This window comes from Aspergillus fischeri, genomic scaffold (genome assembly GCF_000149645.3).
Source record: "Aspergillus fischeri NRRL 181 1099437636249 genomic scaffold, whole genome shotgun sequence".
Lineage (NCBI taxonomy): Eukaryota > Fungi > Ascomycota > Eurotiomycetes > Eurotiales > Aspergillaceae > Aspergillus > Aspergillus fischeri.
In genome coordinates this window covers 1,453,262-1,469,425 of record NW_001509770.1, presented here as the reverse complement: position 1 = coordinate 1,469,425, position 16,164 = coordinate 1,453,262, and the positions used below count along the sequence as shown (strand labels likewise).

Genomic DNA, 16,164 nt, shown 5'->3' with positions numbered 1-16,164 from the left:
TGGCTGATCACAATGCAGCTGGACCGGGATGGGCCCCTCTCTTAGTCGTCGGGCCAGATTGCCAGAGAGAACGAGACGCACGATATTTATGGTCATCTGGGTTAATCTGTGGAGTCTATTCGTTTCCAAGCCCCAGGCTAGTAGACAATGACATCTTTCTCTCTGAATCAAATGGGGTGGCCGGAATGTAACTTCCTGTGTCTTGTGTTCAATCAGCCTCATCTTATAAAGCCGAGGAGAGCCGTCCCGAGAGACCTGGATGTTTGCTTCATTTTTCTGATGATGTGCTTCTTGTAGCTTACTCTTACGTCTACTACACTCCAGTCAACACTGCCTGGCAAACATCCATCCTCTTGCTCTTCCTTTCTCATCTTGTCCTTCAAATTTCCCAAGACATACCCGTGAGGGCTGATCTATCCTTGGGGTGTGTTACACAGCTTCTGGTAGATTCCTTGTTATAAGGCTTGTTGACAACGGTATTAGGATACTTATCCTGATCCAGGTTAAGAGGTGGCGGAGGACAGCCGCTTCATGGAAGGGGACAACGCACATCTGGCAATGAGCCCTGGAGATCACTGCTGGGCCATACCCATAGTCTTGCAAGCACACTCACTTGGGATCGTATTTGCCGCTCTTTTAGTGATCTGCAGCGTAGGCCTAGCGCGGCTTATCAGACGTCGACGACAAGGGCAGTACGGACTGCCTATGAGCGAGATGGATTCACAATTCCAGAGGCAGGAGAAGTATGGTCGCGAGCAGCAGACGAAGGAACTGCAACAGAGTACGCTCAGTTCAGAGGCTCCGTCGCACAAAAGCTTCCCTTTGCCTTCGGCTTGTGATATACTGCAACCCCTGTCACAACTTGCACCGTTGCCGTCAAGTGGCTATCTTGCCTCTATTTTGGGATGTCAACCGAGTAGAGGCAAATTGGCATCTGAAGAGGATGGCCAGTTGCAGCAGTCTCCTGCACTTGCTGAGTCCGAGTCCAGGGCCGTATCTGAGGGGAACGTCTCCGATCGCGATGAATATTGCCCAGCGACCTCGGATAGGAATGCTGGCTTGGTCGGCTCATTCGCTTCGGCCTGTTCTAAAATAGAAAATGAGGATCAACGCCGGGACGAAGCTTCAACAGTACCTGCTGCATGGCCCGTTGAGACTCACAGACAGGAAGTCTATGAGTTGCCAGGCTCCGAAGAACTTCATCCACCTAAGAGACGAAACCAAACAGTCCACTTTCCTCAGGTCGTGGATGCAGAAGGCACCCGTTCCTGGAGGCGGGTGATGGTGGAATACAGCTGAGGTGGAAGGATCCCTCTGTGAAGTTGGTCGGAACCTCCTCTGGGCACATTTCGGACTCTGTTTTCTTCTTGTTATCTTGTCAGTTCATCTATGGTAGATCAGCCTGGGTGGCGGTGTGTTTTGAAGATAAAGTTATTTATGACTGATGATATTGCATGGTTTCAACGATAATGTTTTGACGTTCTCAATCTTCCCAATACATATTCCATTTGAAAAAGGTTTTGATTCTCAGCGAAAATTTCTTGTTCTCATGCCAGATGTCTATCGGAGTATCCTAGGGGAAGGGCAGATAAAGTGCAGAAGCTCTCCGCCGCTTACTCATCCACGGCATGCAATCTACAGCCAAGTGACAGCATCTCCGTCTTCAGCTTAGAGCATCAGCCTCCTCACTTCCCCCAACCCACAATCTCCAATAGGTCAGGGAGCGCAAAAATGACTCTCACAACCTTTCCCCAGATCTCATCAACAGCACCCACATCCCCCGATCTTCAAGTCCTCAACCTCTCTCGCCTCCTCACCCGCCTAGAACACAACCTGCTCTCCCCATCCGCAGACCTCAAATCTCTCCGACGAAACGAATACCAGCGCATGCGCATAGCAGCCGTACGTCTTCCTCTTCCGTTCAGTTACGTATCGGATCCAGCAATAAATCTACCCACTATCCCGCTGAACTGACACCCATCACAGAACGCCGAGTACGCCCGCACCCTCCTTTCACAGCTCGAACGCACCCTCCCTACCCTCAAACCCCTCGACCGCCGCCATGAGCTCCAGACAGACCTCACGCGAAAGCGACAATCACTCAAGCTCCTCCAGGATGTATTAGACAGGAGTGCCGCGGAGGCGGAAATGCGCCAAGCAGCCGAAACCGACCTAGACTCTGACGAAGAGGACGAGATAATCCTCGATGGTGAGGAGGAAGAAGCGGTAACGGTCACGCCCGAGGCGGGGAGCACATCGTCCGCATCGGAAGGGAACAGGGATGCTGTCTCCGAGGAAGCGAGGGAGGAGATGCACGCCGAAGCGGAAGGCGAAGCTGAATTCGAGATGGATATCACCCAGACTACACCGCAGACTACTGCGTCAACAACGACAGCACCACCACCATCAGCGACAGCGACAGCGACAGCAGCAGCAACACCGACACTGCGGCACCGACATCAGAGAGGCCCTGCTGCTGCAACAGACTCCACAGCAATAGCCACCGGCTCCGCGACCTCAACCTCCAAGGTCCAAGAAACAGAGCAGACGCTCGATGCCCACCGTGCCGAGCAAGAAGACCTCACTACCTCCCTGCTTTCCCTTGCGACGCAGCTCAAGGCTTCCTCGCAGGCATTCCATTCCAGTCTGGAGGCGGAGAAGTCGGTGCTGGCGCGCGCGGTCGAAGGTCTCGACCGGACGACTACCAATATGGGCGCCGCTGAGAAGAGGATGGGGATGTTGCGGCGCATGACCGAGGGGAAAGGCTGGTTGGGGCGGATGATGCTATATGCGTGGATTTTCGGTCTGTGGATTGTGGCAGTGTTGGTTGTGTTTCTCGGACCGAAGTTGCGACTTTGAGCGTTTGTACTTTGGTTTGAAGCCCTCCCTCGACCATGATGAGCGTTTACAATTCCAGCGTTCTGTATATATGAGCAGTATCCTGGCCCTAGTGGCCCGTACATACCTATCCTTTACTTTGACGACGAACGAGTAGCTATGGTAATCCCATGGCTAAAACAAATGAATAATTCACAATTCCTTTAACTCTGACTATGACCAACTACCGACCCGACATGACACGTGAGAAGAGACATGATAATCTGCATATCCTGCCATTCCCTGTGCCCACTGCCATATCGTCCTTCATTGTTCCCAATGGGCACGAAACCAAGGATAGGGTGCGTGGTATCAGGTTTGCACACAGAATCTGTGACGAGGGCATCAAGATGATGAGAGGATATCCAGTATTCGAAAAGCAGAGACATGGAAAATTGAGGCAAGGATGGAAACGTAAAGAGGGATGAGATAAGGATTAGAAGACAAACGACAAGATTGAATAAGAAAATGCGGGCATCCCATGGAGAAGAAAAAAAAGAAATAAAAGGAAATGGACATGAACCACAGAGTCTCTCGCCTGCAGGGCTGTAAAGAAACAACAGATAACCCGCTGCACATGGCGAATGGAAAAAGAAATGATGAACAAACTCCTGCTCTGTGTCTTTGGGGATATCAATGATCTTAATGTAACAGAGAGCTGGCGAGATATCATTACCACACAAAGGAAATAAGGTATTAGTAGATGGACAGATTGAATGTCTCAAACACCAGGGTCTCGAGCAGGGGAGAATCGAGATCACCTATGGCAAGAACATCCAGGAAAAGAGACAGAACATCGACATCTGATTACAAGCCACATCTATGATGTGGTCTAAATGTTTTGAAAGAAAATCCTCACTCCGTCAAGTATAATGGCTCATTAGATCAGACCACAGAGTCTGAGGTTCTCTTGGATAATGATATCTGAAAGACGTTAGTGGTCGGTAATCAAGAGTAAACAAGGGTCCTTAGGAGACGTACCATTTACAGCCGCCATGACGAAACGAATTTGTGTAGTATCGGTGGCGCATGTGAAGTGGGTGTAGATCTGCTTCTGCTCGGCCTGGTTGAGTGATACGAAGCGGTTCAGGATGTAATCGCAGGCTGCGGCGTAGTCGGCACCGCCCTCATAATCGGGGAAATAGTTCTTCATGGGGCTGACAGGCAGCTTCTCCTTAAATCGATCGATCTTGTTCAGGAACAAGATGATAGAGGTCTTGACGAACCACCGCGAGTTGCAAATCGAGTCGAACAGGGTGAGTGCTTCCTGCATGCGGTTGACTGTCTCGTCTTCGAACAGCAGCTGATCGTACTCCGAGATAGCGACCAGGAAAAGAATTGTTGTCACATTCTCAAAGCAGTGAATCCACTTCTTACGCTCCGAACGCTGACCACCGACATCGAACATGCGGTAGGTCAAGTCGCCAATAATAAAGGTTGTCTCTGTGATACCAGTGGTCTTGACTCGAGAGCGCAGAACATCCTGGTCGGTGGGAAGGTAGTCGGGCTGAGCGATACGGTCGATCGCATCGAAGTAGCTGTCAACCCGATTAGCAAACTTCCTGAAGCACCGCTGAGGGACAGAGTAAACCCACTATTTGGCGGAATCATTCAATTGGTACTCGCGGGAACGCTTGAAGCACTCCTGAACACCAGTATCACGCCAAAGAGCACCAATGGCGTTTCCAACCTCCGGGGGCAGGCTGTCGCCCTCAATCTGAGCAGGTTGCATGAAGATGGTCTGAACATGGTATTCGTTGCGAGCGTCTTCCAGGGGAAGTTCCAGCGACTCCATGGCCTCCAAGATGACGCGCATCGACTGAACAGTGTTGCTGTAGATGATTTCCTTGAAAGATTCCCGCTCATCGCGCGAGTACCCACCCTCATGGATGAGCTTCATCTGCTTCAGGATCGTCGACTTGCCGGACTCACCAGCTCCTGTTCAAGGACATTAGTGGAAAAGGTCTTGTCGAGGTTGAGGAGCGGCTCGATGGAGACATACCGAGCAAAAGCATCTTGATCTCATTTCGCTGCATCATCTTGTCCCTTTTGAGCTGGTTCTCAATCTCCTCGTTACGGGCCTTGCCCTCCTTATCCTCGGTACTCATTCCACAACCCATCTCGGCGGTAGTTGATTATTCAATTGATTGGAGGTGTCTTAACGAAAGTCTAGTGTAAGGCAGGTATGCTCGGAAGGGGTTCTCGCGGAACTGATTATCGTGGAAGCCTATCAATGGCAGACGTCAGTAAAGAAGACAAGTACCGACACGAAACCATCAGATGAGACAGTTGACGACATCGAATGTGATACACCATGGGAGAGAATAATTGCAGATGGAAAAATGCCCATAGAAAACAGACAGGCAACAGACAATTACAAATCAGAGTGATCGTGCTGACGCAAGGAGAGGTAGGTTCATGCGGCGGCAAGGCCCTCTCGAGGCAGACCAGACAGATGGGCGGCTGTGCTAGAGGGTAAAAGGAACAGAATCACCCACTTGGTTTGAAATCCTTTCCGACGGGAGGATGATAGTTCGCACTTCTCAGATAGAAAGAAGAAGGCGAATGGCTGCTCGGAATTGATTGATGATAATATTACCGCGAAGCTGAGCGACAGTACAGAAAATGGGAGGGGAGTTTAAAGGGGTGTAAAAATTATAGGTAGGTGAACGAGTTAGGACCGGGCGGGAAAGGAGGCGAAAGGAAAGAAGTAGTTCAAGTTGAAACCGTCCGCAACGCCGGGAGAATAATGGGCTAAGCACCGGGTACGGAACCACAATCTCGATCCGATCGAATGGAGAAGAGAAAATAAAGTATGTAGAAGGAAGACAGCAGTCACAAGAAAAGAAGCTAGAGAAAACGCGGGATGAAGAAATTGATCTATCAATCAACCCTTGTCAGAGGAGTCGATAGATGAGGATGGATGATTTAGGGAGACAGAAGAAGAGGAGAGAAAGTGGGTGGTGGAAGAAAAAAGCCAAAGGCTTTTAGATTTGGGGGTGGGAAATGCAGGTAGAGGGGCCGAAGAGGCTAACGTAAGGGGAAAAACCCGAGAGACAAGAGACAAGAAACAGAAGATATCTATTGGAGTACCTACGGCGTAGAGAGGTACTACTACTGACTACAACGTCAACGATCTATCTACCTAGACTACCTTGTAGCTAGGTAGGCAGGTACTGTACGAGTACACGGTAAGATGAGTAAAACTAAGTTTCGTGAACGAGACGAAATGAAGCAGATTTGCAGAGGAAACCTCTCTATTTTTCACTTTTGGGAAAGAACAATAAGGGGGAAGTGGAGCCAAGTGACCAGAATTGTGGGAAGTTTCCTTTAGGCGCTATGGTGATTGGTTGAAAGGGTAAGGGGTCATGCTGGAGACACAATTCTGCGAACCAATGATCACACCCGTCGGAGTCAAATTGCCCTCCTTTTTGATGAGTGGACCACGGTGCGTTAGTTGACCCATTCAATCCGACAGGGCGGCAATCATACTTACAGCTGGCTGCAAGACAGAGATCTGCAGAGGTACGGAGTATACTACGAATGATTTGGTATGTTGAAAAGGCGGTGTTATTCAGAAGCAAATTGAAACCATTGTGGAATCACAATCAGAATGAAGACTGAAGAAGCTGTCATCTTTGTTTTTTCAGTTGATGCAACCGGGATGTGGGTATCATTCTTGTTTGACTAGAGTTTGAGATGAGAGCACACCATGACCGTATTCATATGCCATTGCACCTGCTGAAGCTAGATAAGTAGATATCTGCTGATGACCTTTCCACTTGTGCTCTAGACTATTATTCATATGCCGGCTGATGAGGCTACTGAGGCGATAATGTGATTGAATGCCATCATCTTACGCAGATCATGCCTGTCCCTAACTAAGGACTCTACACCACACGATTCAGCTCTGGAATATATGGTGTCCCACGGGTAATATGACGCCTGAGCTAGGACTTGGCTTGCCCTTGCCGTTTCCACCTACAAGCCAGAGTGATCATAACAATTAGGCAACCTCTATCCAGGTTATAGAGAGGTAGATAGTTACTACAAAATATAAATAGTCAGATGAATGATAGTCTGTACTGGGAGACTGTGCAGTTTCAACGTGTCGCCACGCGGTGGAGGTCGCCTATGATCGGAGCCACAGACTTAGCATCGGTCCAGGAACGAGAAACAACTCTGCACGCAGGGTGACTAGTAATGGCGGCTGCTGCGACAGTGGCTTTTTCTCTCATCCTTCTAGAAGGATTCTGTCTCAAGCATCTTCATACAGATGAGCCTATTCTTGTTCAAGGCAATTCAGAAGATGATGATCTCTCATACCTTGGCTACCTGATACCAGCTGATACGCCCGTACTTGCTTGTTCTTCGTTTCTCCACAGAATCCTGTCGATCAATAATTTCTCCGCAGATGGAAATCACCATTCGGCATTTTGAAGGAGTCTACCTCTCTAGCGAGACGGGGGACTTTCCCTCGTCTCTTGTAGCAACGGCAGTTGACTAGATTTTAGTAGTAGCTGTCGCGTCTGTAGCCATATTACTTCATCATGGGTACCTAGATTGTCTGTACAACTACCAATAACCCTGTACTAACTTTGCGACCGAACAACGGAAAATACCCGGCTAATTAGACCTCTCTTGGCTGTATGAACGCACACTGTGGATTTCATGTGCCTCACCCACAGTAGTCTCAGTTTCCACTGACTATTCGTGCTCTTGCCGCGCGCTTTGCTTTTGAGATGACCAACTAGACTGCGATGACTATGACAAGGATAACTAGTCAACGAGACTATTGAACGCTGTATACTCCGTACCCCATGGATGCCCCCAGTCTTTCATCATACCACATGGCATTACAATAATAAACTCTAGAGTGAAGTCAAGAGTATCATGGCTCACGACTCACAAGAGAGGTCATATTCGGCGGCGTCTTGAATCTGGGCATATGGATATCGATGCCCTGGTTCAGTGTTGTTTTACTGAACCCTGGACGGATTAATGAAGAAGATCTTGGTTGCTCCACATCTTCAACCACGAATTGAGTTCTCTTTTCCCGCTCATTCGCTGGACGCAAGAAACGCCGATTCAGCCCTCGATCCTGATCTTTCTTCAGATTGTATCTAGCTGTGATATTCTTTGTTGATTTCGCATTTTAATCACATTCACAAAATCATGCTATGACCTAAACTTTCCTCTGTATATAATACCACATCCTCTCTCATAATGTCTCACGAAATGTCCTACATGGGCCATCGGGGTAAGTCGCCTTTACCGCAACCCACGAAGTTCGACCACTGCTTTGCGAAACAAACCAGACCCAAACCCGCGAATACACCATAAATGCTAACAAACAATGCGCAAACCCAGCCTTCAGTCACGACCAAAGCGCCGACGCAGAAGCCGAATACGACCGCCTCCGCGACCTAGCCCGTCAAGAAGCCGCAAAGCGTAACTCATGTTTCCAACGGGTGCGCCTCACCCTCTCCCCGCATGAAGCTCACAATCCCGGCACAGTGATTGACACGCATATCATGCATCGCAGAGCCAAGAAGCGTACTCAAACGGCGACGGCGCGCTAGCCAAAGAACTCTCCGAACAGGGCAAAGCGCACGGCCGCAAAATGGACGAGTACAACAAACAAGCGTCCGAGTTCATCTTCCGCGAGAATAACGCCGACGGGCGCGTGCCGGCCGACACGATCGATCTGCATGGGCAGTTCGTCGAGGAGGCGGAGGAGATTCTCGAGCAGAGGATCAAATATGCCAAGGCGCATGGGCAGACTCATCTCCATGTGTTAGTTTCTTCATTCGGCTTGCGGGTTGATGGGTAGAGGGTTAGTTTGCTGATGGTATGACTCGCAGGATTGTGGGAAAGGGTAACCACTCCGCCAACCACGTCCAGAAGATTAAGCCGCGGGTCGAACAGGTCTGTCACGAGCTGGGGCTGCAGTATGCCACCGAGGAGAACGCGGGCCGGATCTATGTGAATCTGACCGGGGGCCCGGCGGAGATGCCGCCCTCCACTGGACACGGACATGGACATGGACAAGGCCATGGGCAAAGCTACAGTCATGGCCAGCAGGCGCATCAACAGTACCCCGGTCAACAACCGCATCACCAACAGCAGGGTGGGCAGCAGCAGGACGAGATCGAGCAGGTGGTCAATGCGATTCTTCCCCGGGTGCTCCGCAAGCTCGAGAAGGCTTGTTGTACAATTATGTGAGGGTGTTCTTGGTTATATTCATGGGTATGGCATATATAAGGTGCGATTTAGAGGCTATAGTACAGTAATGTTTCGTGGTAATTTTGGGTTGAGATACCTACGGTACCTTGGGGGTACACTAGAAGTTCAATGAAAGATATCATGATGCAAGAGATTACAATGAATGGATGCATGCTCACTCGAAAAGGCAACCTCAGTTATATAGAATTTGCTGTATTGCCAATCTGTCTTAAGACCAATCATCATCATATTATCATAAAATGACAAGATCATCAATGCAATCCGTATTCAACCAAATGCCGCGATCCTGGTTTATAATGCGGGTATACACCCTCTGGGTATAAGGTAGTTCTACTTTGGAAAAGACACAAGTCTCATTTGCCGCCATCAGCACCATCAGCGCCATTAACATCATCCCGCAAAGTCGACTCGGTGATCTTGTCGAGAATCGCCCGCACCATCGCCCCATCCTTCTGCCCCTCGGCCTGTTTGCCATTGCCCTGTGCGTCAATCTCGTCGATGAGAGATATCGCCTTGTCACGGAACTCCCGGACCACTTTCCTCGTGTAGGCAAAACTGCCGGTGTTTTCCATGTAACTAATCGCATACAGCTTGACTTCCTCGTCCTTGGTTCGCTGTTTGAGAATACTGATAAGCTGATGGTTCCGTGGGTTGGACCGGATACTGTGGATAATAGGGAACGAAAATTTGCCCTCGGTCAGATCCTCACATAGACCCTTGTTCTGGGTGTAAGTCTTGTTGGAAAGGTTGAGATAGTCATCGCAGATCTGAAAGGTCAGGCCCATGACGTTGACGAGGCTCACGCAGTCTATGCCGGTGGTGCTCTCGGCTTGCATCAGCTTAATTGCGAGCCGGAAGAGACCGCCCGTTTTGTTCCCCACCATATCTAAATAGTCCTCTTCCGTAGGACAGGTGAGGGTGTCTCGCCAGAAGAGATCCATCCCCTGACCCCGATGCAGGTTCAATAGTTCCTGAACAAAGATATCAATAGCAGTCGGGTTATTCAACTTTTGAACTTCTTGAAGAGCCAGAAAGTATACGTAATTGGCAGAGTTGATGGTTTGCGCGGTACCGAAGATGTTGTGAGCGACGGGAATGCCGCGGCGGAGGATGGAGTTATCTTCCACATCATCGACCCTGGCAGGAGACGGAAATCAGCGACTATCCTAGCGGGAGTATTTATTTCGCGACTTACAGCAACGAAGCGGTGTGAAGCATCCCCACGACTTTGGTGATGATTGAGAGGCTCTCCGGAGGGACCTGAAGCCAGACGTTGAAAGCTGTGATGAGCTGTCGCCGGATATCCTTGCCGGGATGTTGCTGCATGTAGTCATACGGGCCCATCAGGATCTTCTCGTACTCCTGCGACCATTTCCCATCACGATATTTGGTGCCATCGAAGCTGGATCGGTTCCGGGTATGTCTTTTGGAAGAGTCCATGTCGGTCTGAGGCCTCTCGCCTTGCAACTGGCTTCCATCCATCACAGATGAGCTTGTATGCAGACGGTCGGCCATACCGGCGGAGCTCTTTCGAGTTGGAATCTCTATCGGAGGTTGAAACGCAGATCCCGACGACGACATGAGGGGCAGTTTAGACAGCTCTCACTTAGAACTTGCTTTGCCCACGAGGTGTCAAAAACATGCACGTGAAATGGTCGGGAACAAAGAATTTGAGAGCCTCTGCATCCATCAACGATCCTCAAAACTCTGTTCAAATACTGAGGTGCCGGTGACAGAGCGCATGGGTATGCCAGCACATCCCATATGCATGGTGGATGAGTAACTTTGTGAATTTATCACATGCACCCCGCATCCATCAGTGGCTGTGAAGAACCTTAGGCCGCTAGGCGGCAAGGCAGCAGAAAGCCAAGTCATGTGACTAGAGCATTCGGCATGTCGGGTTATTTTGCGGTCTTGCAGTGACTCAAGAACAAGGGATGAATCAAGGCAAGGGAGAGATTAGAAAATTCCGTCATCAGTAGGAATAATGCACATACGGAAGGGACTGGCAATTAGATGAGGGAGAAAAAAAAAGTAAGTTTCTCTGCGGAAATATCTCCACCTTCAGGCATCGCTGCGCTTTTTGTTGATATGATGGTGTCATTGTTGATAACTCTCCGTTTCCCGGGGCTGGGATCTCGAACGAGTGATCATCCCAGAGCCGAGCTGAACAAGATTAATCTGAAGGAACATGGCGTAGCTGAGACTGACATCATTAGTAGCTTGAGTCTTGAAAAGCTCTTCCTCTGTCGACCAACAAAATGGTCCTCGTTCGTCACCAGGCCTGAAGGGTAAGCGCCCAGGGGTGATGGGGGCCGCACGTTTCCCGGGGCAACCGTCTGGCTGTAAGACCGTAGAGACTAGACAACTGTGGGTGGCTGGGATGTGGAGAGAGACGGTCTAGAAGAGCCACTTAGCGAGGGGAAAATGGATCAGAATGATGGAATTCATCGGCACGATCTTCCCACGATGATGCTGATTAGGATTTAGGCCCTAGTCACTAAGAGTCTTATGGTGCTGGACTACGACGGGGTAAGTTAGCCCAGATGCCCAGATGAAGTGTCAATGATGTGTTGGGCAACTTGGTCGCGCTATCTTCCATCTCTACCAACGATCAATAATCTTAATTAATGATTAAATCCACATCCCAGCGAAGGAGAGAGAGACTTTAAAAAAAAACAGTGTCTGGCCTGTGTTCTATTTTTGCCTTTTTGGCTTTTAGCGAGCATAGATAACACTACTGTCTCCAGTGTTCCTCTGCCTCGGGACTAAAGGGTTCTTCTTCTTGACTATCCTCACCTTCGGTTTATATCTCCGTTATCCTGTATCCTTTGAGCCTCCATTTCTTACTTACTCATACCATAATATATCATAACGCATCTCCATTCTATCCACTCATGGAGACGCTATTGGCGCACTCATTCGACTATCTCTCTTCTTATGAGCCAAGCAAAGTCCGCAAGGGATTGCGCCAGGTGGAAGGCCTGCTCGCACAGATTTGTTTGTCCAAGTCGAAACAGCCGGTGTCTGAAAAACGGAGGTCGCTGCTGTCATTTGGAGCTCCACAGCCAGAGCCTAAGGCTCTATCTGACTTGAAAGATGATCCGGCCTTTCGAGAATTCTTCAAATTGCAAGAAGGCTTTCAATGGAATGGTATGTTCCCATGATGGTTACGGTCGCTGTCGCGCTTGTCTAGAGACTAACAATTCGGCAGTTGCAATGCGCTTGGTGACCTGCCTGGAGCATCTGCTGGGTCGCGGAAGGACTGGCACTAATGACTTGCTCATTCTCTCTACCCTTGACCTGATCCAAGGTGTCCTACTCCTCCACCCGCCATCACGAACTCTTTTCGCTCGCGAAATCTACATGAACCTTCTTCTTGACCTCCTTGACCCCATAAATTGTCCTGCGATTCAGTCCGCGACCCTTCTCACTCTTGTCACAGCCTTGTTGGACCACCCAGCCAACACGCGAACGTTTGAAGAACTGGACGGACTGCTCACCGTAACTTCCTTATTTAAGCAGCGCGCGACGTCGCGCGAGGTCAAACTCAAGCTTGTTGAATTCCTTTATTTCTATCTGATGCCGGAGACACCAACATATCCCATCGGAGCAAGTGCTCCGAATACGGCGGTCTGTGGTTTACAGCGCAGCCCTAGCAAACTGGGCGGTGGCCCGTATTCACGAAGTCTCAATGTGGCGGGGCCTGGGCATGGAGGAAAGGGCCATGGGGATACGCGCACGACCGAGGAGAAGCAGGCTCTGTTAGGGCGATATCTCAACAATGTGGAGGACCTAGTGGAGGATCTAAAGGAGACGGCTCCCTTTGGAGCGACGGTCTATTAGCATGTGGACCTGATATGCTGGATTGATATTGCTTTTTAATCTCTCTCTTCTGTCTATTCAGCGATGGAGCGTTCCTGGGTATGGGTGCTATCGGTTATGACTGGTTCTTTTTTCTTCTCAATTCTGGGGTTTGGATCAATGCCCGGTTGCTTCTTTCCTTTCCATTTTCTTTTCATACTTTCTTACCTCCCGTCTGGTACGGGGTCAGGCCCATTTCTTTTACCTCCAATTTGTTTCTCTCTCTCTCTCTCTCTCTCTCTCTCTTTCTTTCTCATGTTCGAGTCACGATCTTTGATGTCTCATGGTGTCATGTCAGGCAGTCTAGAAAGATAACGATCGCAACAATTGAATGCAAGTGGATTTTGAATACGAAGATTACTGTCTATGAATACTGGTTCTTGGCTAGAGCGTCATACACCACGTTGACATGTCGCCAGTCAATTAAACTTGCATATTATGCATGCAACCCCGGAAATATCTGCGTTTCCACTTTCAACGTTTATGATTCATCTGCTGGACTGGTATGAATCACACCTCACATGAACCTTTACTGATTAGACTGATCGCAGCAAGCTTTTCGTAGGCAAATAAGAGACTTTGTTCTTACATTGCGCTGGGCTGCCTGCAGCCAAGCGCTTACACTTTGAAGTACATACGTCCCCAAATGACCAAAACAACCCAGGAAAGGCTCCTTGTCCGAGCAAGTCAAAACGACGACGAGGGATTTCGCTAATATATTTTGCATTTCACAGTCGAAGTATACAGTAAGTGGGCATAGGTATGCAGCCACAATCCTCGACTATAAGAACAACGACTAAGTCTATCGACCAGGCCTACGACACAGGAACTTCCTCGAGGCACAGGACGCCATCCAACTACGCGATCTACGCCCCCTATTTCTAGACAAATCTCAAAGTCTCAACCGCAACAACTCCGATTGGTCGATCTAGGCTGTGGCACGGGCCGGTATTCCCTGCAGCTTCTGAGGCTCACGCCTCGGGATGCCGAGGTTGTGAGGCTAATGCTGCGCCGGGGATGTGGGAGGTAGCTAGTGCAGAAGGACGCATTTGCGGACACAGACGGAAGCGTGCGAAGAGTATATCTGGGTATATTTGATTTGCAGCGATCGTCGCTCGCGCCACCGGAGGCTTCGCTTGGTGCCTCGGCCTGGTTTCCGCATTGGGTGGTCGAACATATCCCGCTAAACGGGCGTTTTGATGCAGTGGTAGAGACTCTGCGGCCTGGGGGGTTGTATGCTTGTGACAAATATGCACTGCGTGGACAAGTGGTTCGTGAGGCGAAGGTAAATAAGAACATGGCCGAGGCGTTGGGCAAGCGGGCGCAAAGTGTGTTGTGATCACTGGTGGTTTGGTATGTGCTTCAGGAAGCGGATGTAAACATTAGTATCTGTCTTGATTTGTCTATTTCTTGTCTTCTTTCGCAGCTTCGTTAATGCATGCAAATATGGTTATTACATATTATACAGTAGGCTGTCGGCCTAAAAGAATCTTAGCAGTCTGTCGCGATGTTGTACAAGATTCTCATGCTGTCGCAGCAGCTCCCCCAGTCGATTCTGCTTCCAACCCATCTCTTCATCCAGAATCAGATGCGTGTACGCGAAAACACTGGCGTCGAACAACCCGGGATTCGGTCGGTTGAAGAAATGCTCGTTGTCTCCTAGTAGTGTCGAAAGCGCCTCAAATGCGTCCGCAGCATCGGCCTCCAAGGCGATGACATCCACGTAAGCCGAGGTCCTCAGTAGCTCGTCGCGCGCAGCGTGCTGGAGCTGCATGGCCAGAGCGGCGCGCACTGCACAATTGCTGGTCGATGGATCCACATATAGTCTCCGTGCTACTGCTTCAAAGTTCTTTGCGTCCAGGTATAGCATGTATAGCTTTTGTCACGTCAGTGAGGCTCGATTTTCATACATCCCGAGGACGTCACCCACCCAGGCATTTCGTATCCGGTGATCCAGTAATGAGGCATACACCTCAAAGCGCACATCCAATTGCTGCTCTTCCTCACAGTGGACCTGTTCAATGGCCCATTTTTGTAGTTTGTTCGAGGGAATTGGCCCAGTAGTAGCGGCTGGTAGCGCGGGAAGAAGGAAGGGAAGCGCGCCGGTTGGAGAAGCGTGGTTGTTTGAAGGGACGATTTCTAGGTCAATTCCCACAAATCTCAAGTATGCCTATACTCAGAGAAACCCAGTCAGCGATCGATTATGAGGAGGAGTTTGACCTTCGTCGATCTAACCTGCCACTTGAGACATTGCGGGTTGAACGACGGCCTCCCTCGTCTGGCGCTCGCGGGATCTGTGAAGACAAACAAACGGTTGCCGCGTCGGGCTATCCCGGAATGATGAGGAAGGTCATTTGAAGGATAGGTGACAAGAGGGAATCGGTCGAAGATGCGCTTAATCGGTGCAGGAACGGAGAAGAAATCCCGAGCGCGAGAAGATGGCGTATCCTCCGGAGCCTGGCCGGAGGTGCCACGGTTGTCTGGGGTCATGATGGATGACGGAGGATGGGAGAGGCTCAACTTGGGTTGTAATGTGGTATAAACCCTGTATGACAATGTCCGTGGATGTTAAAAGAAGTATCTCACGTCAGACCAGTATAAGGATACCTAAACAATAGCTAAGAAACGCCCGGGGCGGGAATGGATGGTTCCTGAAGCTAGTCGCAGCTCGATTGGCAACGCATCCACTTGTTCCCAGCATTTTTTGATAAACTCCGCGAGAATACCTCAGGCATCCAGGGACAGATGCCTGGTTACCCGGGTAGATGCCTGAGGCTCAAATCGCATCACGTTCCCCACAGTCATGTCATCAAGAGCCCAAAACCCTCCATTATGATTGGATCTTTGCTTCTTTGTCAAAGTTCCGACTCTCCAGGGGAAAATCATTTACTGCCACTATCTAGGACTATCTCCCGTCGCTGCTCCCCGCATGATCAAGCGCTTACAAGGGTGCGGTCTGGCTGTTCGATTCTGCGTCCTTGGATTGCTATCTGCTCCTTGGATTCCTCACCGACAGATAATCGCAGAGAGCCGACAAATCAACTCCCTGCCCTGTCTTGTCTTATTTTCTGGTCGAGCAACCGGATCCTTCCGTACTCCTAAGTGTCTGATCATTGTGATGTTTCTCTTTCTCATTCCCTAGAACGGACCTCGGAAATTGTGCTTTTGATCGAAAGG

The 16,164-nt window shown here is 49.7% G+C and overlaps 7 protein-coding genes across 7 annotated transcripts, besides 3 other annotated features; 4 read left to right on the top strand and 3 right to left on the bottom strand.

The window, feature by feature from the left end:
- Positions 1 to 531: 531 nt before the first annotated feature.
- On the top strand, positions 532 to 1,299 carry NFIA_012400 (uncharacterized protein; the record flags this gene model as incomplete). The annotated part of the gene is made up of 1 exon (XM_001264447.1): positions 532 to 1,299. One exon carries the CDS (start codon positions 532 to 534, stop codon positions 1,297 to 1,299), a length of 768 nt encoding a protein of 255 aa, XP_001264448.1.
- A 432-nt stretch (positions 1,300 to 1,731) lies between these two features.
- On the top strand, positions 1,732 to 2,859 carry NFIA_012390 (uncharacterized protein; the record flags this gene model as incomplete). The annotated part of the gene is made up of 2 exons (XM_001264446.1): positions 1,732 to 1,902; positions 1,987 to 2,859. 2 exons carry the CDS (start codon positions 1,732 to 1,734, stop codon positions 2,857 to 2,859), a joined length of 1,044 nt encoding a protein of 347 aa, XP_001264447.1.
- Positions 2,384 to 2,463: a microsatellite.
- An 898-nt stretch (positions 2,860 to 3,757) lies between the features above and the next one.
- gpaA (guanine nucleotide-binding protein subunit alpha gpaA) lies at positions 3,758 to 4,997 on the bottom strand (the record flags this gene model as incomplete). Its single annotated transcript, XM_001264445.1, has 4 exons — positions 3,758 to 3,801; positions 3,859 to 4,415; positions 4,473 to 4,815; positions 4,880 to 4,997. The coding sequence occupies 4 exons, from the start codon at positions 4,995 to 4,997 to the stop codon at positions 3,758 to 3,760; spliced, it is 1,062 nt and encodes a 353-aa protein (XP_001264446.1).
- A 3,106-nt stretch (positions 4,998 to 8,103) lies between these two features.
- Positions 8,104 to 9,102, top strand: NFIA_012370 (Smr domain-containing protein; the record flags this gene model as incomplete). Its single annotated transcript, XM_001264444.1, has 4 exons — positions 8,104 to 8,137; positions 8,248 to 8,348; positions 8,423 to 8,673; positions 8,742 to 9,102. The coding sequence occupies 4 exons, from the start codon at positions 8,104 to 8,106 to the stop codon at positions 9,100 to 9,102; spliced, it is 747 nt and encodes a 248-aa protein (XP_001264445.1).
- Positions 9,103 to 9,476: 374 nt separating this feature from the next.
- NFIA_012360 (FPP/GGPP synthase family protein) lies at positions 9,477 to 10,704 on the bottom strand (the record flags this gene model as incomplete). The annotated part of the gene is made up of 2 exons (XM_001264443.1): positions 9,477 to 10,260; positions 10,319 to 10,704. 2 exons carry the CDS (start codon positions 10,702 to 10,704, stop codon positions 9,477 to 9,479), a joined length of 1,170 nt encoding a protein of 389 aa, XP_001264444.1.
- Positions 10,705 to 12,020: 1,316 nt separating this feature from the next.
- NFIA_012350 (cell division control protein 14) lies at positions 12,021 to 12,969 on the top strand (the record flags this gene model as incomplete). Its single annotated transcript, XM_001264442.1, has 2 exons — positions 12,021 to 12,276; positions 12,338 to 12,969. 2 exons carry the CDS (start codon positions 12,021 to 12,023, stop codon positions 12,967 to 12,969), a joined length of 888 nt encoding a protein of 295 aa, XP_001264443.1.
- Positions 12,970 to 13,204: 235 nt separating this feature from the next.
- Positions 13,205 to 13,242: a microsatellite.
- Positions 13,206 to 13,233: a microsatellite.
- Positions 13,243 to 14,467: 1,225 nt separating the features above from the next.
- NFIA_012340 (putative mitochondrial outer membrane protein (Sam35)) lies at positions 14,468 to 15,477 on the bottom strand (the record flags this gene model as incomplete). The annotated part of the gene is made up of 3 exons (XM_001264441.1): positions 14,468 to 14,863; positions 14,918 to 15,157; positions 15,223 to 15,477. 3 exons carry the CDS (start codon positions 15,475 to 15,477, stop codon positions 14,468 to 14,470), a joined length of 891 nt encoding a protein of 296 aa, XP_001264442.1.
- Positions 15,478 to 16,164: the final 687 nt, after the last annotated feature.